Source organism: Carassius gibelio, chromosome B3 (assembly GCF_023724105.1).
Source record: "Carassius gibelio isolate Cgi1373 ecotype wild population from Czech Republic chromosome B3, carGib1.2-hapl.c, whole genome shotgun sequence".
In the NCBI taxonomy this organism is placed as follows: Eukaryota; Metazoa; Chordata; class Actinopteri; order Cypriniformes; family Cyprinidae; genus Carassius; species Carassius gibelio.
Window position 1 is genome coordinate 10,663,392 of NC_068398.1, and position 26,144 is coordinate 10,689,535.

The following is a 26,144-nucleotide window of genomic DNA, read 5'->3' on the forward strand; positions in this document are numbered from 1 at the left end:
TCTTCTTACGATTCTAATGTATTCACAAGTTTCAAAATCAGTGTTCTAAGTCAGTGGTTCTTAATACTGTTCCTAGCGTCCCCCTGCTCTTCATATGCTCTGCATCTCTCTTTTGTCTCTCCCTTTCAGCTCAGCTCCAACAGTTAACTGTTCCAATTATACACTTATTTTCACAAAGCTATGAGAAGCATTAAACATGGACACATGTGCATTTGCCGTACAGTATTAAAGCTTTAATCAGGATAAAACCATAAATTAAAAGCTAACATACGCAGTAGCATTAACAAATAACAGCGTATCTAAAAGTATGAGACAACAACAATCAAAAAACATAGGCCTAAAATAAAAAGCTGTGCTTGCATAGGTTCTGCACGATTCCCTTCAATAATATCCTCTGTCTCTCAATCTGGCTCAAACTAATAAGCGATATTAGTGATGCTGTTGTTTACAATACAACCGGAGCACATGCGCTGAGGTGAGGGGCGGGACGTTTAGATGTGCACTAGAGGCGATTTAGCCAATCACAACACACTGGGCTAGCTAACCAATCAGAGCCCATCGCCTATTGCTGAGGGAGGGACTTCATAAAAGCAGGAAATGATCAGTGCATTTCTCAGAGAAGGGACAGAGTGGTGAATAAATGTACTTTTTTATTTTTTTCAAACGAAGCATTAACACATGTTAGACTGCACCCCATAAACACAATCAAGCTTAGAAAAAAAAAGAAAACCGTGAACCATCACTTCAAGTTACTCAGTTATAGCGTCTGTCATGATTTCATGATGTCATTCTAAACCTATAAGACTTGAATTCATCTTTGAAATACGAATTAAGACATTTTTAATGAAAACTGAGACTTCTGTCCCTCTATTGAAATCCCATTACACCAAAATTTCATAAAGATTGTAAAAAGACATGCATATGAATCAAGCTATTTGAAAGGACATAAATCTCTCAGGTTTCATTAAAAAATACTTTCATTTGTGTTTAGAAGATGATCAAAAGTCTTGTTTGAAACCAAATCAGGGTGATTAAATAAAACAGAATTTTCATGTTTGGGTGAACTATGCTTTTAATTAAGCCACACTTCAAAATGTCTGCATAAGCTGTCCTTTTTGTGGTATAAATGCTGTTTGAAATGGGAATGCAGTGAATTTAATTGGATCATAACTATCGCACTGGGTCAGGAGTGTCACATAAGCTAGAGCTGTTGCTCAGGACATGAAAGGCACATCTACGTTACTTCATTTCCACAGGGAGCTTCCTGGACCGATGCAGAGTAAACTCCCCCTCATGTATAACGCAATCAACAGTGTGGTTCACCTCTCATTTGAACTTGCAAAAGGTATTAGCACTTGAATCCTACTCTCTCACTCCGACTGAGAGTGAATCACAGAGAGAGTCTCATCTTCAGTCACAGACCCCCTGGACATACAACACAATGCGGCCCTATCTAGTTACACTTCATATACACGCAACAAATCATCTCTGATGTGTGAAAGACACTCCCATACAATGTGCTATGGTAACTATACATTTTCGGCACAATAGCATATTACTTAAAAGATTTGTGTAAAAAGAATGATATTTTTCCCATTTATACCTTCTATCTTTTAGTTTAAATTTAATATTTGATGACACTGGTGGTGATCAATACCAACCCTTGCTAAAAAAAAATCCAGGGTAACCATAGTTACTGCCAAGATACCACAAATAATTACTACTGTTCCTGTAAAATAGTAATAAATTAAGACGCGAACACATTCAGTACAGTAGAAGACACTTGAGATTTGTATTTATTTTTACTTGACAACAGATGCTGGAATCAAGTTAGCACAGTTAGCACAGTTTGAAGCTTTGGCTGAAACTGCAGCTGCCATGGTAAATTCAAAAAGGCTGTATCATTTACTCACCCTCATGTTGTTCCAAGCCTGTACGAGTTTCTTTCTTCTGCTGAACACAAAATAAGATATTTTGAAAAATGCTGGAACAAAACAGTTAATGGTAGCCATTGATTTGCATAGTATTTTTTTTCCCATAATATGGAAGTCAATGGCTACCGTCAGCTGTTTGGTAGCCAACATTCTTCACAATATCATCTTTTGTGATCAGCAGCTGACAGGAATTATACAGGTTTGTAATAACTTGTGGGTGAGGAAATGATGACCAAATGTTCATTTTTAAGTGAAATATCCTTTTAACTTAAATCCAGACATTCATTGTTTAAATGCAAGATAAGTTAAGATGTTGTGTGTGTGTGTGACAAAACTAAAAGACTATTTGACTGATGGCTGTTTTGCACTGCAATTTTCAAATGCAGTTACATGTAGATAATGGGCAGGTGTGGTTTGTGAGAACCTGTGCCATTGTTCGTCAGCAGTGTCACAGTGAGTCATTCTGCTTTGATTAAGTGATGTGAGTGTGTGCATGCATGCATTCATTACTCCAGAACAAAAGCGCCTGCATTATGCATGAGAGCAGGAGAGCTCAAGCCTGAAGATCTACAGTAGCTGCTTTCTGTCTGCTAACACACCTGACTATAATTTTCTAGTGAACCCAAAAACCTTGAATAGCTGTTTCAGGTGTGTGATTAGAGTAGCAGCTGAACTCTGCAGGAAGGTTATATCCAGGAGCGATGTTAAGCTATGGACACACTAGGCTTCAAGCACCAAAATTACTTTGAACCCTGCAACAAATATGGGCAACAGGATGTGATGTCATGCTCTAGAGCTTAATGGTTTTATTGTTAACGTCCTCCGCTGGAACAGAATTATATTGCAAAAGTGAGAGATTACGGTTTATAAAATGTTAAAAGGTTAATTCACGATGCACAACAATCAAAACATTTTCTTATATAACTCTGTATTTGTCTGAAAGAAGAAAGTCATATACACCTAGGATCCCTTGAGGCTGAGTAAATCATAGGGTAAATCTTAACTTACATTTTCGTGTGAACTATCCCTTTAACCTAAACTAAAATTAAAGAATAGTTTTTGTTGATTGAAATAAAGCAGTATTAAAATCTAAATGTACTTTTAAAGAATTTAAATATGAGAAATGTTGACATGGCAACTAACTGAAATATAAGTTTAAGTTAAAGAACTAATATTATTTATATATAAGAAAATAAAAAATAAAAAAATAAATAATTACTAAAACTTCAAGTAAAATAATCTGGAAAAAAGCTAATAATAGCATATATATACTAAAATAACACTAGTTTGAAAATCTCAAAATATGGCTGAATACTAGTGAAATTTCACAATTATCTACACCAATTTAATATACCACATCAAAAAAAAAAAAGTGTATATATATATATATATATATATATATATATATATATATATATATATATATATATATATATATATATATATATATATATACTTCTGTTGAAAATAAATTCTTCGTTTTAAAGAATTTAATTAAGTTTAGATTAATTTATAAAATGTTCAATTTTACTGTACTGTAACACTTATTTAAACATTAATATGTTTAATCAAAATAATGACCTTAAAATAGATGATTAGATATATAACTACTAATACAATATTTTTTGGTGTCAGAGATTGACTGAGAAGCAGATCCTTAATTAAACTGAGCTGTAAATTAGATTTATTTTTTGTCCCCCACTTTTTGCACAAGTTGTACACTAAAATTATCCAGCCACAAACAAGACGTTACCATTGAGATGATACATTTTATTACCAATCTACATGAACACTTGTATCATTTCCTTTTTTTATTTTTTTTTTATTTTGCATTTAATTGGTACCAAAACACTACTTCTTTTGAAATCCGTAATGCAAACCATTGATGTTTATATCCTTTATGTTGAGCCAAGAGGTCAATCTGTGACATTTAGTTCCTCTTCTGGTCAAATGTCACCGGTGTGCATTTATCAGCATTGTCGGCGGCTTCAAACGCAGCTCATCCAATCAGAAATAAGAGTGGGAACTAATCTTTTTTTGCCTCATGGCCCATACCCAAACCTCATTTGAATTTTTTTGTTGAGTCTCTCCCAGAGGAATCGCCCAAGGTTATATCCTCTCCCGTATCAACAACAGGACTCCACCTGCTCGTGAGAACAGGCCCAACTCAAACACACATATCAGAGTGTCACGTCACACTTTATGAAATGATAAACTGGCCATTACAGGCGCAGATACACTACAGCGCCGCTGTGACCGCCAACCCCCGGGGATAATGACGGGTTTCCTTTACCCTGCCGAACGCTGAGCTGAAATGCAAGATGTATCATTTAGTGTCAAATGGCTTCATCTCTGTTTTGGGTAGGAGATGTCCCGCATCGTGAGGTGGAACACTAAATTCTTTTGGGCATTTTGCAGTCCTGTGTGTCTGTGTTTCTTGGTGAGAGAGCCATGGGGGTTCGCTTTGAGACAGACTGTAAATGGTTTCCGCCTACACGCGCTCCTGCTTTTCTCTCTCTCTCACTTCATTCCTTGCTGTTTTTCTGATATTTCTTGCATTAAATGCCACAAATTATCTCGCATACACACACACACACTTGCATAAACATGATCATGCACTTATAGTCTGGGCAAATATCGTGCCTTCATATATGGTGTCCTTGGATGCTAAAAGCACTTGCAGTGGAGAGCGCTCATTCTCATCTGAAACTGAGGCATGAGGGAGTGTGTGTACACACACACACACACACACACACACTATTCCTCCCCCTCTTGTATACACTCCCACGCTCACTGGTTTGTTTAGGATAATGATGCCCCTGTCACCACCTCCCACTCATTTCCTCCCACCACCACATCTCTTTCTCTGTGTTTTACTGCCTTCATTACATCTCTGTGGCATACTCTCTTACCCTTACACAAGCAGACAGTGGTTGGACTGCACTTAGACGACACATCACAATACGCTGTACGCTTACCAAGGTTACGTAGCATTTTTTTCACCACTGTTTTGGTGTTTCGTCACGTTCAAAGGAATGTTCTGGTGTTGAGAAAAAAGAATAGTTTGCCAAAACATGACAATTTACTCTCCCTTAAGCTGTGCAAGATGTAGATGAGTTTGTTTCTTCATGGTAACAGATTTAAAGAAATGTATCATTACATCACTTGATCACCAATGGATCCTCTGCAGTGAATGGGTGCCGTCAGAATGAGAGTCCAAACAGATGATAAAAACATCACAATAATCCAAGTAATCCAGACGAACCCAGTCCATCGATTAATATGTTGTGGGGTGAAAAGCTGCATGTTTGTAAGAAACAAATCTATCAGTAAGATGTTTTTAACATAAGGTCGTTTCTGTTAGGTCCTCTAATTATAATATTGCTTTGTCTTGTACGAATCAGGAGAGAAATGTGCACAGATCAATCACCATCAAGCAAGAGCAGTCCAAAACTGTATTAAACAAACATGTCATTGGGTTCTGATGTGAGAGAACAACTTTTTCACTGGAGGAAATATTATTATGAATTCTGTATTTTGGTCAGAATTAAAGATGGATTGATGTTAAAACGCCTTGATTGATTTGTTTGTTTCAAATATGCAACTTTTCACTTGAAATGGTTTTAATTAATGGACTGTAATCATGTGGATTACTGTGATGTTTTTATCAGCTGTTTAGACTCTCAGCCTGACGGCACCCATTCACTGTAGAGAGTCCATTGGTGAGCAAGTGATGTAATGCTGTATTCCTCCAAATCTGTTCCAACAATATCCTCTACATCTTGCACGGCCTGAGGGTTCACCAGGTTTCTTTTTTGGGTGGACTATATATTGAAAACTGCATTTATGGCACAGTGTTGATTGCCACAGAAAATAATTTGGCAAATTTGCATGAAAAAGTGTGTACTTTTTTGGCAGCATTTACTCAGATTATTCAGTACAGTGCAGTAGTGTACATTCAGTGTGTATTTTAATGTGTACTGTCTAGACCAGTGTACTTTCTCTGTGTACTTCATGTAAAAACTGAGGGATGAGTTAAAATCATTTTCTGTGGTGATCTGACATTTTATTACAAATGTTGTTGACAGAGCTACACTTTTATTGAACCAAGAATGTTCCCAAAAATGAGTTTAATATTTGTCTTATTGGATTTTATTATGGATGTTTGCCATGGACTGTACTGTTCCTTCTTCAGTAAGTCAGCAAAGTGAAAAAAGTCTAAAATACTGCAAATCAAGCAGCATCCTTCACTGCTTTAGTAAAGTTGCTAGTGAAACTGTTACTATAAAGAACAAAGTGTGCTGAAATTTGCCTCTTGCTCTTTCATTCAGATCAAGATGTTGTTTTGATGTTAGGCTTCTGTTTGATGTGATAAATGCAATAATCATTGTTTGTGTCTATTCTTTTTAAATATTCAGTTTCAGTTACCAGATAAATTATAACTGACTGATTTAATCAAATTTGCATTACATTCTGCCTCGCACCGTGCCTACAAAAGAGCCTGATGACAGTGTGCACTACAGTTATACATCTCTTAATATTTACTTACATAAACCTTCCAGCTGTACGCCTGAGGACAAACTCTGGATCCTACCTTATTTTCAGTAGAACAAAGTACATTTACATTAAAGGTTAATAATTTAACACTAAATCTCAGTATTTGATAATATAGAATCAATTAGAAACCAAACATGACTTATATTAGTAAGCCTTAGACATCTCAAACTGGCATTGAAGCAGTCAGATTTAGTTAGATGCATAAACCAATGACCAACCAGAAGCCATCCTATTTATTCTTCAATGGACTGTTATCAGTTACAAACCTTTAAGCCAATCAGAATGTCAGAGGCCTTAATATTCATGAGAACTGACTCTTGCGTCTGACATAAAGAAACTTCCTGAGGAGAGAACACACGACTAAGAGAAGAAGAGTCGCCTTTAACAATGCTGTGCAAACTTTTCAAAATGGAACTTTTATGTAGAGCGACTGACATTTGTGGAAAGTTCCAATTTGGAGCTTTTGAATGGTTTCTCATATGAGTGTTTCTATGGCAACTAGATATTTAAAACCGTAAAGTTCCAGAGACTGAATGAAAGTCCCACCTTTCATTTAAAAGAGCTTTAATAAAGGCGCTGCTTTATTGCTGTCAAAGGTTTTAGCCATCGTTTCAGTTAAAGAAGCTACATGTATTATACCATTTTTATCGATGATTTGAAGTACGATATTGAAAATTGCTGTGTAAAGATGGCTGGCCGAGTGAACTTCCCTCAGGGGGATTCTGATCATTTAAATGTAAAAAGAGGCTGCTGAGATGTATTTTTCAGATCGTTTCTGCGCCCATTCCTACTGTATAATGGGCAAAACTGTTACATAATTAGGACTCATCAGCATTGGCGCCCCTCTGAGTGGCAAATGATGTGGTGATATGCCGATTTAATTTCCTGTCAGGTCTGAAGCATTTCCCCCAGTGGTTTAGGTCGAGTGGCCAGAGAATTAGTTCAGAGATATTGATGCAGAAAGAACTCGGTGACACGTTTTGCTCCCCAGAGATCCACGAACGTTGCGTGCGAGTACTTTGAGAAGATTGAGAATGCATTTAATATTAGCTGCTAAGGCTAGCATCTGTGAGATTTGAACACCTTGACATCCACCACCAAAGTCCATTTCAAGGCAAGAACTGTAAATCTTGGCATTAATTAATTGTGTTTATTACTAAATAATTAAAAAGTTTAACCTACAGTGACTTCTGATTGTGAGAACCCCGGAAATCCATTGAGAAGGGTCCATTGGCGATAGGCTCTTTTTATTTAGAATATTAAGTGTTCTAGTGTTTCTCTTTCATTGTAATATCAGTGATCAATACACTTCTTTAGTGGCATCATTGGATCCGTGAAGAACCTTCAACATCCTATGAACTTTCATTCCACAAAGGTTTTTTAAGATTATTAAAATTATCTTCACACTAATAAAAATGGTTTTCTTTGAAGAACTGTTCTCTGAAAGGTTCTTTGTGAAACTGAAATGGTTCTTTCTTGGGCACCGCTGCAAAATAGCTACTTTGTAACCTTAATTTGTAAGATCGAAGCACTGCAAAAGCGATTAAGCACTTGTAATTATTGGTATTTTATTTTTTTGATGTTTCGCATACAGTATATCAGAGAGGAAGCAGGCTAATGGTACTCGTAGATGCTAGCAAGCCTAGAAGGGTTGTGGTTTATTTAGGAGGGAAAGTGTTTTGCTCAGTCACTTCTTTTAATGGAACATAGACTGAGTGCTATGATAACTTCTGACAGCCTCTCTCTCTCTCTCTCTCTCTCTCTCTCTCTCTCTCTCTCTCTCTCTCTCTCACTCACTCACCTGGGCCTGTCGGAATGAGAGCACTGGAGCTCTTATATTAGCCCTGTGCCTTGGTCCCAGGAGCCCTGCTTTCTCCTGCTCTATTTCTGAGAGCTGCACTGCATGCTGGGAGAACGAGGGCCCACATGCACTCCCTCACCTTGCCCTTGATTTGCTGTCTTGACATATGTGCCGAGTGTCTTGATCCTTGCTGTATATATGCTTCGTCTGGCATGGCTTTCATAGAGCTCCGAGCTGGAATAGTTAATAAGCTTCTGTAGCCCCGTGAAATTAGAGGCTTTCTGCTTTTCATCCTGCAGTACTTTATTACAGAGATGGCTTCCTCTCAATTGCTGTTATTATAATATCTCCTTTCTTTTTTGTGCTTGCCTTAGTTTGCTTTTTTTTTTCTTCTTTCATGGAAGACAGAAGGTTTTTCTTACTTTTGAGAAAATAAGAGGTCGGTGTAGTCATCAGTGGTAAAAGTGATTTAATTTATATACTTAGATTTTTCAGAATTAATTCTAATATGCTAATTTATGATCAATGTTGAAAATAGAACCTACAATACTTTTTCGGGATTCTTTAATAAATAAAAAGTTAAAAAGTACAGTGTTTAGGCCCGTTTAAAATGGAAACCTTTTCTAACAATAAAATTATATACTATCACTTTTTATCAAGTTACCACATCTTAGTTTAATAAAATTATTAATCAGAAAAAAATGACTGACTCCTAACTTTTTGTTTTTGAAATAAATGCTGATAATTTAAATAAATGCTTTTTTTTTTTTTTTGCGCCAAAGAATAATGAGAAAGAAATATATCTTTTCAATATTGATAATAAATCAGCATATTACTATTTCTGAAGGATCATGTGACCAAGTAATGGACTAATGGCTGTTGAAAATTCAGCTTTGCATCACAGGAATAAAAAACATTTTAAAGTATTACAATACAGAAAATAGTTATTTTAAATTGCAATAATATTTCAGAATATTCCAGTTTTCTTCTGTATTTTCTTCAAAAGAGTTGTCAAATAAATAGTGTTTATGAACAAACTTCTTTAAAAACATTTTACATCTCTAAAATGTGTTAATAGTGACTTTTTATACACTACAATAGTAGAAACAGATTGTTCAAGGGTCTGAGGTTCAACAATGTACACTAAAGTAAAGCTAAATTATTATGAGTGGACTTTAGAGATAAAAAAAAAAAAAATGCCACAGCCCCTGGCCTTTAACCTGTGCTATGTTGGTATATTCCTGTCAAGACAGACCTGAGGTCATCTGGATCAGTCGGTGTTCTGCATCAAACACATCACAACAAGGCAGGCAGAAGGTTCTGCAAAGAACAGGCTGATTCAGAGAAAGCGTGTGAAGCCGCTGGATTTCATTGGTGTATTTCAGTTTTATCCTCATGTCTCAGGCTCATTCCAGCAGCTGTGTGTGCGTTTGCCTTGGTACCTCACATTAGCCCTATCATAGCGTTTGCACCTCCCGTCAGCTGAGGAGCACAGGCTGTGCCGAGTGGATCCCTCACACTTGCCCTTCGCTGCCAAATCTGCCACAAAAATTGCAGATTGAAGTGTAAGCAGCATCTCTGTCAGCTCTAATGGCTACATTCACACACTTGTGTTGTCTGTCAGGATTACACACTCTCTGATCTCCACCGCTTTCTTTTCCCTCTTTTCACCATCCTCAAATCCTAAAGCTTCTTATGGTGAACAAAGCCTTACACACACACACACACACACACACACACAAACAAACACAAAGATGTGCTCACAATCATAAAAGCCTTGAAAAACCACAGGTTTGCATTTCTGTTTTGGTTGGAATTATATTGTATGTAGTACTTTCTTTTAGTATATTAATGATTAAAGAAAAACACTGTAGTAGTGTAGTGTAAAGCTGTGCAAGAGGCTGTTTTTCTGCCTTTAGATTGGGTTTTTGCTCTCCTCCTAGTTTGCTGGCTTCAGCTGAACTGAGTTCAGTGATCTGTGTCTCTGAACAGCACTGAAACTGTCCTACATGCTGAGGTGAAGAAGTCACGGCAGATTTTACTGGGTCAGTAGGACAGGATCCCTGACCTGACATGGCTGATCTCCAGCTATTTTTATCATTAAACCACTCTTCTTCACACACACGCACACACACACACACACGCACACACACACACACACACACGTTGGCTTCCATGTTTTATGGGGATATTCCCAATACAAAAAATATATATATATATTATATTTTCTAACTGTATTTTCTATCCCCTTAGATAAGCTACCCCTCACAGATATTAATTATGTGTAATTTAGAAGCTGTTTTCATCATGGGAACCAAAAAAGTTCCCCACAAGGTCAAACTTTGTTCCCCATATTGTAGGGAATACCATGTACCCGTACACAAACACACACATACATGTAGGCATCTTTTTGAAAACAGCTCAAAAGTGCTATGGTATTACCATGTTTTTGGTACCATGTAAATATTATAATATTTTTTGACATATCTTGTAATGATCACCATGTTATGCGTGCCATGGTCCATGGAATATGACAGTGTTTCCTTACTATAGTATATAAACAGTATAAGAACTAAGATATGAACTGTGCTAATGCTATGAAATGACAGCTCTTTTATGCACATGTATGTATTTATATTTACCCGTTTTGCTACTAACAAATAATAGCTCAGTATATTTGAAACTAGCTAAGACAGGCAAATAATAAAACATGATAAATGATAAATCACATGATTTGTGATTCAGGAGCACTCTTTATCTAGTACAAAAAAAATTATTCCTTCAAACTTGAATACATAAATGTATAAATTTAAAACAAAATAACGCTTGTATAACTGCAGGCAAAATAGTAAAAGAACTGTTATGTAACTAAATGTGCTTTCTTTTCACTACAACAAGTCTTCTGCTTACAATGGTAATGATGACTGTGATTCAGTGAATCTATTATTTTTATTTTTTATTAGTTAATTCAAATGAATCATCCAAACAGACAGTGTCATTCAGATGAATCAGATTTCCCTACAATAGCCAGAGGATGTTCTAGAGAGCGTGTTTGATTGTTGTTGGATGGTTTCATACATCTACGTACATCCCTGCTACTGCAAAGGGCACTTCCTGCACATTTACCTTCAAAACACCTGCCTGGAAGTTTCTGGTAATCCTGAAAACCTTGATTGGCTGGTTCAGGTGTGTTTAATTGGGGCTGGAGCGAGACTCTGCAGGAAGATTGGCCTTCAGGAGCAGGATTGAACACTCCTGATGTGATCTAAGCAGCGGCAGCGGGCTCGTGTTGTGCTTTCATTCTGTTGCTGCATGAAAGAGCCGCAGCTGTGTGCAGAAAATAATGGGATGTTTGTGTTTGGCTTCATAAATATCTGCATCGCAAGAGATTGTTCTGATAAGCAGCTTTACCTTGCATTTTTGCCATATATTTCTCATGTCCATCCTGTTCTTGGTACAGTATGATCACTCATTAACTGCTACTGAAACACTTTCCGGTGCATAATATACATTTTAGTCCGTAGAAAACTGTTCACTTCATTAAAATACAATGCCATCTTATTTCAGTCAATAATGCATCTGATTTGTGTTCAGATTTTCCGTTTTGATGCATTGCACCAGTAGTATTAGAGCATCTAGCATTATGAAAATACAAAAATACAGCCACTTGACGACCTCCGGTGATTAAAATCATTGCATGTGTGAATGAGGACTGCACACGCAATACAGTGTGACACAGCTAAGAGCTGTTTGATGTAGTGGATGCACCAGCGCACTATGGGATGCATGTTTTTTGTCAGGTGCTGCACAGTGGGGAGTGATGTAATCTGCTCGCTGTACAAATAGATAAAGGAGTTGACGCATCTATGTTAAGCTGATACACAGAGTCCTCCATTTTGTTCAGGTTTTGGCTGGCAGCCTGAGCGTTTCGACTGTTTCCATGACACCCTGCAGCGCTCCACACTTGACCGTTGTCAGTGCTTCACTCTGCTCTCCTCCTCCCAGACTGGTCCGGCCTGTCAGGTTTGCCTGCGGCTCTCTGACGACACTCCTGCTCTTCAGATGTTCTGACAAATGTTTGCATATGAAGCCGGCGAGGTGAGCCTGTGGCAAGAAGTACAGGGCAACTTATTTGACTAGATGGACTTGATCCAAATGCACACACATTTCATCTGTCCAAGTAGAGACATGCAAGACTGCAGGCGCAGATTTTCCCAAGAGAACCTGCCCTCTGACACCGATCTATCGCTCACCCCTCGTTGCGGGTTGTGACAGAGGATAGAGATATTTTTTCATTTCTGAATAAAGGTTTCTGGAGGTTGGAGTTTGTTTGTTTATTTATTGATTTATTTGCATGCTTATAATGTCAGCGTAATAAAACTGTTATATAAAAAATTACTTATGAAGTTTCAGGAATGTATCATTATCATTATTATTATATTAATATTTGTAAATTAATAAGTTTAAGAAATGTATTATTATTATTATTATTATTATTATTATTATTATTATTATTATTATTATTATATTAATAATTGTAAATTGATCATATTTAGTATTATTTTAATAACATAATTTATTTAACAATTTTTTTGTGTGTCTCAAATTTTAGGATGATAAAGCTATCCTAATAATAAACTTAATAATTATAATCATTCAATAATCATCATTGATTACTATTAATTGATATAAAAAAATATTTTGCATGTGTGTCTCAATGTCAGGATGATAAAGCTGTCCTAATAAAAATTCCTTCATAATATTTGCATAATAATAATAATAATTATACATATTAATTAAATATTATTCATTCATATTATATTTTGTGTTTCTACTATTATTAATAAAAAGGATATATATACATTAATTAAATAAATAATATAAACATATATTTTTTACTATTATTAACTTAAAATCATTCTTTTTTTATTTTTGTCTCAAAAGTTTTAAGGTGATAAAGCTGCCCTATTAAAATGTCTTAAGAATAAGAATAATAGTTCCTTTTATTTCTGTATGCTTTTTTTTTTGATTGTTTTAACAAACCTGCTTCACTATCCATTGTTCTCGCTGGTTGCGGATTGTGAGGGAGAAAGGGAGACGGCCGTGACAGGCCCTGAGAGTGTGTGTGTGTGTGTGTGTGTGTGTGTGTGTGTGTTCTAGTTTTCCTTGTTTAGCTCTCTGCAGTGACCGTGACTCCTCTCTGGCCTGTTGCTGTCTGTCAGTCAGGAAGGCAGCTGTGCTCAAAGCAAAGAGAATGCGGATGTCACAAGTCCATTATAAAGAGCTTAAAGTACCTGCATACAAAGAGCTCCTGTCAGACACTTCAAAGCTGAGGCTCCTTTCCTCAAAGGCTTTTGCTGTGTGGTTTTGCTGTAAAAACTCGCTGCACATCTTTAACTACATATCAGATCAAAGATCTTATATGTAAGGTCTGATATCAGCATTTTTATATAGACAATATTTCGCTGATTTATTTTTATTTGGTAACTGCCTCAGACCTCATTTCCTTTGACTTCTTTAACTTGAGCCAAATAAAATCAGGCTTTCAGGTCTGCTTGCAAAGTGAATAAATGATCTAAAGGTGGATCGCAGAAGAAGCTTTTCCAGAATGTATCAGGAAGGAAGGTTTGGGTGTGTCTGTGTTTCTGTGTAAGGAAGCTCCTCTCTGTCACATGTACACTGGAGGATTTCTTGGAAGTGACGGTTAAATGTTAACAATGAACTGTTTCAATTCTACACTTATTTTCACATAGCGATGAGTAGAGTTAAACATAGGTGCCCATGCAGTTTCCGTATTGCACTCAGAAATACTTTAACAAACCTTTTTCACTGCTTGATTAGCACTTTTTTTTTTTTTTTCTGAGTGAAAGATTTCTGGATTACTTTTTGTGTATTTGCCTCAAAAATGCCAGGGTGATAAAACCTGTCCTAAAAAAAAAAAAAAACAGGAAATGATCTCATTGAAAGGACCCCTGCTCAGCTTGGTAAAAAAAAAAAAAAATTCTGATCTGTGTGTAGAGAATCAGATTAAGGACTAGAAGAGAGTGACCTGTGTGTATCTGTGTGTTTGAGTACCAAGTCAAAAGACCTCTTTAGATTGTAAGCCTGAGCACGGCTGATTCTCTTTAATCGCTTTAGGTGCCATGCTGTGAGACTTATGAGAGAGGCCACTGTTTGTCCTGGAGATGACATAACATCACTACGTATGCACCACGTACCTGTGTGATTTGTATGTTTCAATCTCTAGATTAATTGCAGTCAAGCCACTGAAGTCATTTGGGTTATTATTTCAAATATCAGTGTCAGAATAACTAAATCCATTTTTTTATTTTTTTGTTATTAAAGTGTCGTGTTTACTAGCCAGGAAAGATAAAGAGCACTGCATATCAGCCGGTTTCACTCTTGTGAATTGAGGTTTCTCTGATTTGAAATGTTTCAGATAAGCTTAAGATGATGGGAGTGTGTGAATTTTTTAGCAATAACTTGCATTTGAGGAATGGATTGAAAATGGAAATGAATAAAGGAGAGAACAAAATGTGCAGTTGTCTCTGTGTCTCTATAGTGCCGTGTTCCCTCTGTTCTGAGTCTTTTCATTCCTGTTCTGTAAAGATTTCTCAAGCAATGTCTGCTTGACTGAATGATTTTAGACTGAAAAGCTCATTTGTATGTGTTTTTCTTTACTTTTAACATGCACATAGAGATCATAATTAAGATTAGAGTGTGAAACTCAAGATTGTGATCTGTAACAGCTGTGTGACCCTTAAAGGAATGGTTCACCCATTTACCATTTTATATTTACAAAATCTGTTATGGCTTCCATGGACTACAAAAAGAGAGATTTTGAAGAATCTTCATGCTGCTCTTTTACAAAAAAAAAAAAACAGCCTCAATAAAATCTTTGCTCAGTGCAATGTTATTTTTGTGGTCATACAACAACTTTGTCACGTATGAAGTGTCAAGCATGCGCAAACATTATAAACATTCTAAAAGTAATTTTAGAATTAAGTTCATTGCTATAACAGAGAGTAAGATTTTTGGGCATTTGCCTTTCATGCCATCCATGTCATATTCACTGTTTACTGTATGTAAAATTAGTATTACCTGGTTTTATGAGATTAATGAGTGTATAATTGATGACAGCTTCCCTTTAAATTATGTTATTAACTATTATTATTTGTGAAAAATGCTTCGATAAGAATTTGTGGTTCTTATCTAATATAATTTAAGTTCCTATCTAAAATATAAATCTGTTTCTTTCATGACAACTCTTGGAAGGATTGGCATGGTAATATACATGACAAAGTTAATGAGTTTGGCCTTGGCCGAATAGATCTGCTACGCTGCCTTGGCAGAGCAAAAACCGAGATTTGCTACTGCCAATACATCTGCTGTGAGCATGTAAGAAATATTGCTGCTGTAAATATAACATACTTGAAGTAACCCCTACATAGAATACATGAATCACCTCGTAGCAGATCTATACAGGTGGAGCTGGGGAAGGTGGAGGGTTTCTGAAGCAAGCTGCACTGCTACGGTAAGCCCTAGACATGTATTTGAACGCTGAGCAGCTAGCGTATTGGTTAACAAAACAGGAGAGAACCAATCAGCTGTGCCGTGTGATAATGATGTCATTAGGTCAGACTGAGTTAAACCTATCGGACTGCGCCATCTAGAGTTTCATGCCAGAACTCTGTATTTATATTACAGTTTTAATTTTTAAATATTTTAAATGTTTTTATATTGTTTATATTATTTTCAAATAATTTATTTTTAAAATAAATGATTTTAGCAGCTTATTATTTTTTTAATTAAATATCATAAAAGCGTTCCATCTGCCATCAACCACCCTGCTCTCTAAGACATTGTCACTGGCCATAAAATAAAAATAATAATAATTTGGTTGACTATTTTCTATCTTTTTTTTTTTTTTTTTTTTTTTTTTGGTGTTTGAAAGCTACTGACCACTGTCTGCTTTTGTTGTATGGAAAAGAGCAGCATGAACATTCGCCTAAATATCTCATTTTCTCTTTCATTAAAGATAGAACATATATAGGTTCAGAACATGATGAGGATGAATGATCATCGACAGAACTTTCGTTTTTGGTCAAACTAGTCATCATTGATCTCTCCAGATGCCTCTCTCAGAGAAATCAACAGACTAAAATTCTGAACCCAGTGCTTCTGCTCTTCCGCGAGAGCTTTTCTATCACGCGTCTGTGGTGTAAACAAGCGTGCAGGGATGCGATGTGTGTTGTTACACTGGACTGACTGTTGAATTGTCACGTATGAAGTGTTCAAGCATGCGCAAACACGAGATCTGCTTTGCACCATGCTTGGAGAGGTTCTGTACGCCTAACTTTAGGTTGCCATGCTGAGATGAGAGAAGGTCAAGGCGGCTCGCTGTTGTCTTCCATTGCTGTGTGTTCTTTTCACAGTGTCTCCTCCGTGCTCTGCTCACTGTCTGTTCCTTTCTTCACAATGCATTGCATATTCAGAAGCAGCAGCATGTAGGTATATGAAAAACAACAAAACTTCAACCAGCTGCATGGCCTCTTTTTGTTTAGTCCTTTTCTTCCTGTTTTAGTTTACTTTATTATTTTTTTTGCAAAGAGTTTCACAATATTCTGACAGTCATTCTTGCAGGAAAAGCACTTGACAACACAAAAAATGAAACTGATTTGTAATTTACAGTCATGTTAGGCGAGTTTGTTTGGTTCTGTTTATAAGAGTAGTTCACTCAAAAATGTAAATTAGTTCAGTATTTACATGGCTTTCCAAACCCATATGCTGTTGTTTTTATTTCTGCGGGATGCAAGAAGATCATTTTTGAGGAATCCTTAATATAAAAATGCAGTTCAAAGTGACCATGTCTGTCAAGCTTCATATGAAAGCCTTCAGAAGTTACATGATATCTTTCCACAGAAAAACAACAGCATATGGTGAGTAAAAAGGACAGAATTTTCATTTTTCAGTGAAATGTTCCTTTAATACTCTGACATTTTGAAACCCCGTTTTGACATGCTTTATATTTTGAGTTTCTGTTCTTTGTTCTCCACCCTGTTGTCTCCGTGTCATTGTCCCTGTGTTTGCCCGTCCGTGGTGTGTGTATGATGGCATGATTGTAATGCACGTTGGGATTTATCTTGCCTCTCTCCCTCTTTCTATCTTCCTTTCTGGCCTACTCCACCCTAACTCGATCTAACTCTCTCTTTAACCTCTCTGCATTTGTTCTCACTTGAATCACATGATTTTGAGTCAATTTCCTGTTGTTCTCTCTCTTAACTAACATCTGTCCCTCTTCTCTGCAGGGGATGTGCTTTTCCAGATGGCAGAGGTCCACCGACAGATTCAAATGCAGTTAGAGGAAATGGTCTGTACTTTATTTGACTGCCATCCATTTTGCATCTTTTTGAAAGTATCTATTTTACATAGATTAGATTAGAAATTTTACCATCTTGTCATGTTCAATATAAATTAAATCCAGTGGATTTTAATGTAAATCACAGTATACATGGAGCAAACTCAAAAAGGATTTACACAAGTTTGTAATTCAAATAACAAGAATGTGATCCCTGAATAATTAAAGGTGCTGTATGTTACTTTTTTATGTATGAAAGCATAGGAATACTAAAATATATTTGCAAATATTTAGGAAATTAGTTTTTTTTTCTGAAAAACAATGCTTCAGCCAGTTATTATAATGTGTTTTTGTTTGGTTTTGCTTGATTCCGCCCTCTGCCATTTTAACACCCATGGTTGCCAGGTGGTGGAAAATACAGCGTAATGCAGCCATGGAAGCGGGAAAACAAACTGGGTCAGACATTGCAGATTCTACCTGACTAGAGACATTCTAAAAACTTCTCTCTGAATAAAGGCATATTACAAATTGTATAAGTCAAAATTGGCGCCTTCCATTGTCAATTGCGCTGTGTGTCTTCAATCTGGCAACCCGCGTGAGTGTCAAAGAGGAGGAGTGGGAGAAACAACTCTCTCCAATTTCAATTTGGACTGCAGTACCCAATTCAACTGATAGCTGGCATCATTACATACTGCTCCCCGATGTAACCGCAAAGCAAATATACAACCTTGACGTGTCTGATATAAAACCTTCTGGAATGCTCAGTTGAGGTTTTTACTGTAAGCACAACATTGAGGGATGACTCATTTTCTGTGCTTATCAACATTATTCAAAAAATTTAATGATAGTGTACTGAACATGTAACATTTCTAGGTATGTTGTACAATCTGCACAAATCTGTGTTTTAAGGATCTTAAAAGCCCATTTTTTTCTCCATTTTGATGCAGTTGAAATGCTTCCACAACGAGCTGCTGTCGGAGCTGGAGAAGAAGGTGGAATTGGACGCAAGATACCTGACTGTGAGTCCACAGCACATCCCACTCCTTCTGATAATAGACATACGTCTACGTCTATCTGAGCAACCGACACACACACTCTCTGCACACACACTTTTCATAATAAGAATAACACCATTCTACGTTTTCTATTTCACTTGAAAATGCATGAGATTATGTAAAGTAAAACTTGTGCAAGGCATTTTAAACTGACAATTGTTAAATCACAGTAGGAATGAAATTACCCATAGGTCTCTTATGTTCAGTAGAAAATGTAATATATTTTTACAATTTAAAATGACTATTTTCTGTTTGAATATATTTCAAAATGTAATTCATTCCTGTGAAGCGAAGCAGAATTTTCAGCATCGTTACTCCAGTCTTCAGTGTCTCACAATCCTTCAGAAATCATTCTGATAATTTCTTATTATCAATGTCTTTACTGTCACTTTTGAGCAATTAAATGTGTCCCTGCTGAATAACGATATTTATTTCTTAAAAACAATTCAAAATAAAATTTTACCAATGCCAAACTTTTGTAGTGGCAATATGGATGTTTAGCAGTGTTTCTGAGTTAAATTTTGTCTTTCCTTTTGGCAGTCTGATGAAATATTGAGCCAAGAATAAAAAAAAACTACAAAAACTGGATGACATTGCTGACTCTGCTTTGGTTACATGCTTCACATTTTGCCAAATGTAGTGGATTATTTGCAAACAATTAACATTTATGCATTTGGCATATAATTTTATGCAAAGCAACTTATCAGCACACGTTTCCTTGATTCAAACACACAGTACAGTGGAGCTACAGAAACGAAAGAAAATAAATAAACAGAAAAATTGTTCACTACACAGTATATATACCGCAGACTTCTTTTTAGTAGTTAGTTTGCCGTTCCAAACACACCCATACATCATCTAGAAATACATCTTGTTTTCTTGTATAGCAACGACCCTGTTTTCACTTCACTCCTGTTTCCACTATTTTCAACAAATGAAAATACACAATTTGTGGCAGATTAATGTATGTTTGGAGCAGTGCTGAGGGAGATATCTTTAGACTGTGAGTGGGTTGGAGAGGAGCTGTGTAGAGCAGTTCATTGGGGGGGGGGGGGGGCAGTTGGGCGTCGCTTGTCATCACATTGTATTCAGATAAAATTAAAGCCTTGCTGTCTTGCCTTATTCAGCGCTGGAGAGAGCGGTCTGCGGTCGTTCCCCTTGGAAACCAAACACTTATTTCTTTCCGTCTACACATTCTGTGCAACACATCACATCTCTGCTCTGGAGCTCATTGTGAGATCTCTGTGTAGGTCTGGATGACTCTTATGATCTCCATTTTGTGCTTCCGCCATAGGAGCACCATTTTATAAAGATGAACAGTGATATAACAGGTTGAGAAAATGTTTCATATGTATATTCTGTTCTGCCCACAACAAATCAAGCTGGACAAGAAAGCGAATCAAGTGAACTGAAGTTAAGCAGCCGCACGCTCCATCTCTTGAATTCCAGAAGAAATCATGATCCGTCAGGTCTGGTTTTTTTATTTATTCCTGTAAAGCCTTGTAAATCGTTCATATGATGAGAAACGGGGATCAGGGCTGTCGAAGCACAATCCTCCTCTCTCCTGCCGAAGATTGAGCGACTGCTCCATCACTCACATGTAACGCTGTCTTTGTAGACACTTTCCTGCTGCGCAAGAATCTGGTCGAGCTGCCAAACTATTTATAAGCGTGTAGTCTAGAGATCATTCTCTCAGCGTACCTTGTGTAGGATGTGTGAAGATTCATACATCTAGAAGTTCTCCGCCAAGTGTATCAGCCTCCAGAACTTGGAGGTTGGGAGTGGAGAACTTCGCTGCTTTCTTCTGCAGACATCCGAAGTGCTGCCCTGAAACACCCCAGACCTTCAGCTCTGCTCCAGACCCCGGTGAACCACAGGGCCAGACCGCGTTTGAAGGCCTCATGAAGAGATCCTGACTTGAAGGCTGTTCTTAAAAGTTGCTGGCAGAGCTATGCTGCTTTCTCAGACGCTCTGGACAAATTGTAAGGCAGGATCACAAATGTCTATCTTGGAGAAGACAATCCCAGGACTGGCAATGTCCACTTTACTTGATGATTACTCAACAGATGAATCGGATGATGTGTGAGACTGGGGTTTGACGTTCAGTTTATGTACATTATGTTCCAGACAGAACTTTTTAAGGTGTTGCAACACATCTAACTTTGAGCGTTGTGTCATGTCAAGTTAATTATATAAACATTTTTGTGTATTGATTGTGAAAAGTAAAATGGTGAAACGTTTATTGTAAAGATACTTGTACAGTATTTGATCAAAATTAGAAAATTAGTTGTTGAATCATTAGCTTAGCAACATGCTAAAGTCTGATCGAGTTGAGCAGGTCTGTATTACTGCGCTGATAACGTCACAATTTCACGATTATATATCAGAATATCACGATTTTGATAGTTTGATTATAATTCATATCTTAATAACAATAATTGATTATTTATTCAATTTGTAAAATTTACATACTAAAATAATGATGATTTATGTTATTATTATTTGTATTATTTTATATAAATATAAGATGTATTATATAATGGTATAATGATCATTTTTATTTTGATGATGATGATGGTACTTATTATTATTATTATTATTATTATTATTATTATTATTATTATTATTATTTCGGTATAGTCCAGACTTCTTTACTTACAAGTGAATCTGAGGGTTATAATATCACAATTGATTGTGATCTGGTAATAAAAACATTAAAATTATACTGGTAGTAGTCATATTAGTAATAATAATTATTATTATTATAATAATAATGGTTAATTGTCAGATTCACTTGTGATTGGAAAAAGTCTGTAGGACTGTGCTGATAAAAATCACATGCGCGCGCACACACACACACACACACACACACATATATAATAATAGCTGTTATTATAGTAACTATATTGATACATATTTATATATTGAGCATATTATTATTTTTATTGTTATTATTATTAATATTTGTAATGGTTGTCATCTTTATAGTAACTATATTGTTTATTATAATATTTATATATTAATTATCATATTATTATCACTATTATTATTAATGACAGTTGTTATTAGTGTTGTTGTTTGTTATATCATGTGAATTCTGTCAGGGGAGCATTATCTGTGTGCTGTACATTAGTGACCACTAAGAAAGTTCCTGTCTGTGTAGGCTGTTTTTCTCCAGGCTGTGTCTCAGAGGAGGGCAGTAGACAGCAGACAGCGAGTGTTTTGGAACATGACTTTTGACTAGTGGGCTTTGACTCCCGTGTCTTTCTTAACGCAGTAGCTACAGTCGGTTGATTTCTGCATTTACCAACAATCTTCCTGTGTTTTTCCTCCTGAAGGCGGCTCTTAAGAAGTACCAGGTGGAGCACAAAAGCAAAGGAGAGAGTCTGGAGAAATGCCAGGGTGAGCTGAAGAAACTGCGGAGGAAGAGCCAGGGCAGCAAGAACCCCTCCAAGTACGGCGAGAAGGAGTTGCAGGTGAGCCCCCACACCGCCGCCACAGAGCTAGCGTGTCACCGTGGGCTCCGTCGAGGCCTTTGAAAGGGATGGAGGTGGACGGATAGGCACTGGCTCAGTGAGACCACCTACATCATGTTAATGCTGGGATGATTTTAACGGCGTCTGAATGTAAGAAGTGTTGCGAGCCTCTCACGGCAGAGAGAACACAATGGGGGGGCGAAAGCTGTAGGTGTGTATACAAACAGCGCTGCGGCATATCAGCTAAGAGGCTGCGCTAAACACACACACACACACACACACATCACAGCGGTTTTTTACTGACTTTCTTCCCTGTTTAAACTGAGCGAGTGGACCTTTACCTGGCATATTAATTGCTGGCCTGCTGAGAGGACTCTTACGCTGTGACAGCGGGGTTGTGGAGACCTGGCATAGATCAATAAGCAAAGTGCATGTGCTCTCTGGCCCAGATCTCTCAGAAAGCTTACTCGCTCTGCCAGGTGTGAAAGAACGGCCCTCCTGACAGAGTCATGGTATCCCAGATCGGATCACACTTCCTTAAAATTGTGTTTAGTTCGTTTAATTTGGATTTTCCATTTCCATTTAGTTTTAATTTAATCTTAAAATTGTAGTTTTATCATAATTGTTATTTATTTTCAGTTTAGTAGCTGTCCTCTTTTTCAGATGGCGTAGTCCTGGATTATTTTTCCCGTAGGATTTTTTTTAAAGAACTTCATTAAAAAGTTATAAGACATGAACAAACCAAGCAGCAACGAGGTGAATCACAACATTACGAGCTTTGAATTAAGCGAGAATATATATGTAAATCAGAAAAAACAGACAAATGTAAGACTGTATTTAATGGCTTTTAATGAGGGAAAGGACTACAATCCACTGTAACATATCATGTAATCAAATTAAATGGATGAGTGTTGATTTAAAGATGTTGATAATGTATACAGAAGCAATGTATTTTATGTTTATTGCTAAATATGGCAACGCAAGACTTTTATACTTGTCAAAATATAACAAAAGGAAAATGTTTTTTTATTATTTGTATAGTGCGTACTCTAATAATTTTAAAACTTTATTTACATAAAGATTTTAAAATAATCATAACAGATGCACAAGACTTACGTTTAATTTAGAATGTAATAAAAATGAATTAAAAGCATATTAAAATAAAATAATGCATAAATAATATGATACAGTGCAATCAGTTGGATGCAGCTCAGTGTTCTTTTAGTAAATGATCCATTAAACAGATGTATTGAGCTAAATATATATATATAAACATTTAAGTAGTTTTTAAGAAAAACGTAACATTTGCCGTTCTTACACATTTAATCGGAGTGATTCATGGGAGTGTCATGATTCACTGATTGGTGGAGGTTTCTTTGCCGAATAGTTTTTTTGTTTTTACTAGGAATTGTGCTGTTGAACATCATTTTTAAAAAGGCATTAAAATAATGCATGTTACCTTGTCAGAAAATATGGGAAGTGAACATGTGGTTGGTTCACCTGTCAATCAGTTCTTGCCTCATTGAATGATTATGTCTGACACAATGCATAGTTCAATTACATCAACGAACAACAAAAGCTAAAATATTCTCTTTCTTTTCTAAGCTTACATTTTATGTAAATTCATTTTCAGATGGTTTTCACTGTCATAATAGGTGGTGTTATTCAACTGTATACTGTATACAAAAGTCTTCACAGTAGGTCATTTTTTATATTACTAGCTAAAGATAATGATGATAACCCTGAGTGTGCGGCTGAAATCCCCCCTGAGGCTGTGAGCATGCAGGAGCAGGTATCTGTCAGTGACTGCACTTTGGTGGTTTGAGATGCAGCGCTGCTGGAAGTTTATACAGTAAATGTGTCTGTCTACTGCCAGATACCCTGCAGATAGTTAGCTCATGTTGAGCCAAGCTACACTCGCCTAAGAGATCCACAAATATTTTGAGTGTTGTGATTTTGTAAACTAAAGCCACAAGAGGCCATGATTTGCAGTGATTTTATCAAGGGTGGATGTTAAGGGATGTTTTACATGATACAGACTTATTTATAAAATGGTCCCAAAAATTTTTACACTTACAATATAAACTACCATTCAAAACTTTGAGGTACATAGGATTTTAATTTTATTCTATAATTGACAATAAAGACATTAATAATGTTATAAAAGATATATATTTTAATATTATAATTAATATTTATTATTATTATTATTATTATGATAAATGCTGTTCTTTTGAACTTCTAATCATCAAAATCCTGAATACATACTCTTTTCAACACTGATAATAATATGAAACGTTTCTTGAGCAGCAAATCAGCATATTATAATGTTTTCTAAAGGATCATGTGACTCTAAATACTGGAGTAATGATGCTGACATTTTAAAAAGTATTCTTATAAAAAAAAAATAATAATATTTCACAATAATAGTTTTTACTGTATTTCTGATCAAATAAATGCAGCAGTGCTGAGCATTAACACAGATTACCGACCTCAAACATTTGATATTGTGTATAGTGTAGACACAATAGTGTAGAATTCAACTCATTTACAATCTATCAGTAGTTTTACATTTAGTTTACTTAGCCTACCTAATGTGTCTCATCCAATCATATCTGTTTTATACATATGACAAGAAATAACCGTCAAGTTTAAGAACATGTTTACCCTTGATAAAATCACTGTAACACACTACGGATTAGCTTTAATAAAAGAAAGTAGACACAGATGTTCAATTAATAGTTTGATGTATTAATATTAATGCTTGTTCAGAGTTTGTTTCAGTCTTTACAGTTGCCAAGCAACAAAGTCCCTTACCAGATTAATATATGACGTTTGGTCATGGGTGTGTGTGCATTCAATGACTATGAACACAGCCCATTCAATCAAATTCTGTACATTTCCACACTGAAGGCCTTTCCACACTGAGCACGATGCGAAAAAGCGAGGCGAATCACAGATGAATGGTGCTTTCATGCCGTGCGCAAAATGATTGTTAGTCTTCTGCTAATTCATGCTTGCATGCTAGGTGGCGCCAAACAACAATGTATTTTTCCTCAGAGATATATCGGATATGGTCCACTGCTCAATATATAGCATTAAATTAAGATAAATTAAGTTTGGTTCTGCACCAGAAACACAAATGTCTTTAATGCTTACAAGAATATCCCATAATATAATTGGAGGTACAATCAACATGAAGCTACACTTGAAAACTTATGTAATTATTAATGTATTTGTTTAAAAGTCACTTTAAATCATCATCAAGTGCTTGTAATAATTTCCGATTGTGATCTATAGTATAATTTAGATTATAATTGGCAGACTCTTTGTATGTCATCAACATCCTTTATTGTTGAGCTGCATACATAACGCATACAGAAAATGTATCATCATGTCTGTTTGCTTTCATATGTCATGTGTAGATAAATGTTTAACTTGATTTTTTTAAACACTGAAAAAAATACTCTATATGTTCAGACACCAACGACAACAACATATTATTTGTATGTTGGTTGAAAGTCCTCTCCTTCTGTGTTTTTATGCTTGTGCTCAATGCAGTCTTCTGAGCTTTTCGCACCGCCGAGTCATGCTTCGGTCACACTGAAAAGATTTGTCAAAAAAAAAAAAAAAAAACATCTGCATTTTCAGTGCACGAATGTTTGCAGTCTATATGGAATCATCGATAAGAATCTGTTGTTTTATTCCAGCGCGCCATCGCATCCGATATTCACTTTGCTTTTTTCGTGCTCGGCGTGGAAAGGCCTTTAGATGATAAACGTTACAAGTAGAGTTGTTCCGATTCCGATACTAGTATCGGAAATATCACCGATACCACAACAAATACTGGCATCGGCGAGTACATGAACCCATATACCGATCCGATACCATTTTCTTAAACAAGACCTAGTTATGACCGCTAGTTTTGTGTAACCGCTGCACAGTTCTTCTTCGCTGCTCAGA

The 26,144-nt window shown here is 36.3% G+C and overlaps 1 protein-coding gene across 5 annotated transcripts in view; it reads left to right on the plus strand.

Moving 5' to 3' along the window:
- The window catches only part of LOC127953281 (brain-specific angiogenesis inhibitor 1-associated protein 2-like), a 78,486-nt gene that overhangs the window by 29,419 nt on the left and 22,923 nt on the right, over positions 1-26,144 (plus strand). For all 5 annotated transcript variants that reach the window (XM_052552317.1, XM_052552318.1, XM_052552319.1 and 2 more), the window contains exons 4-6: positions 17,601-17,662; positions 18,598-18,669; positions 22,044-22,181. In XM_052552317.1, coding sequence (XP_052408277.1) covers positions 17,601-17,662; positions 18,598-18,669; positions 22,044-22,181 — 272 coding nt within the window. The remainder of the gene's footprint in view (positions 1-17,600; positions 17,663-18,597; positions 18,670-22,043; positions 22,182-26,144) is intronic.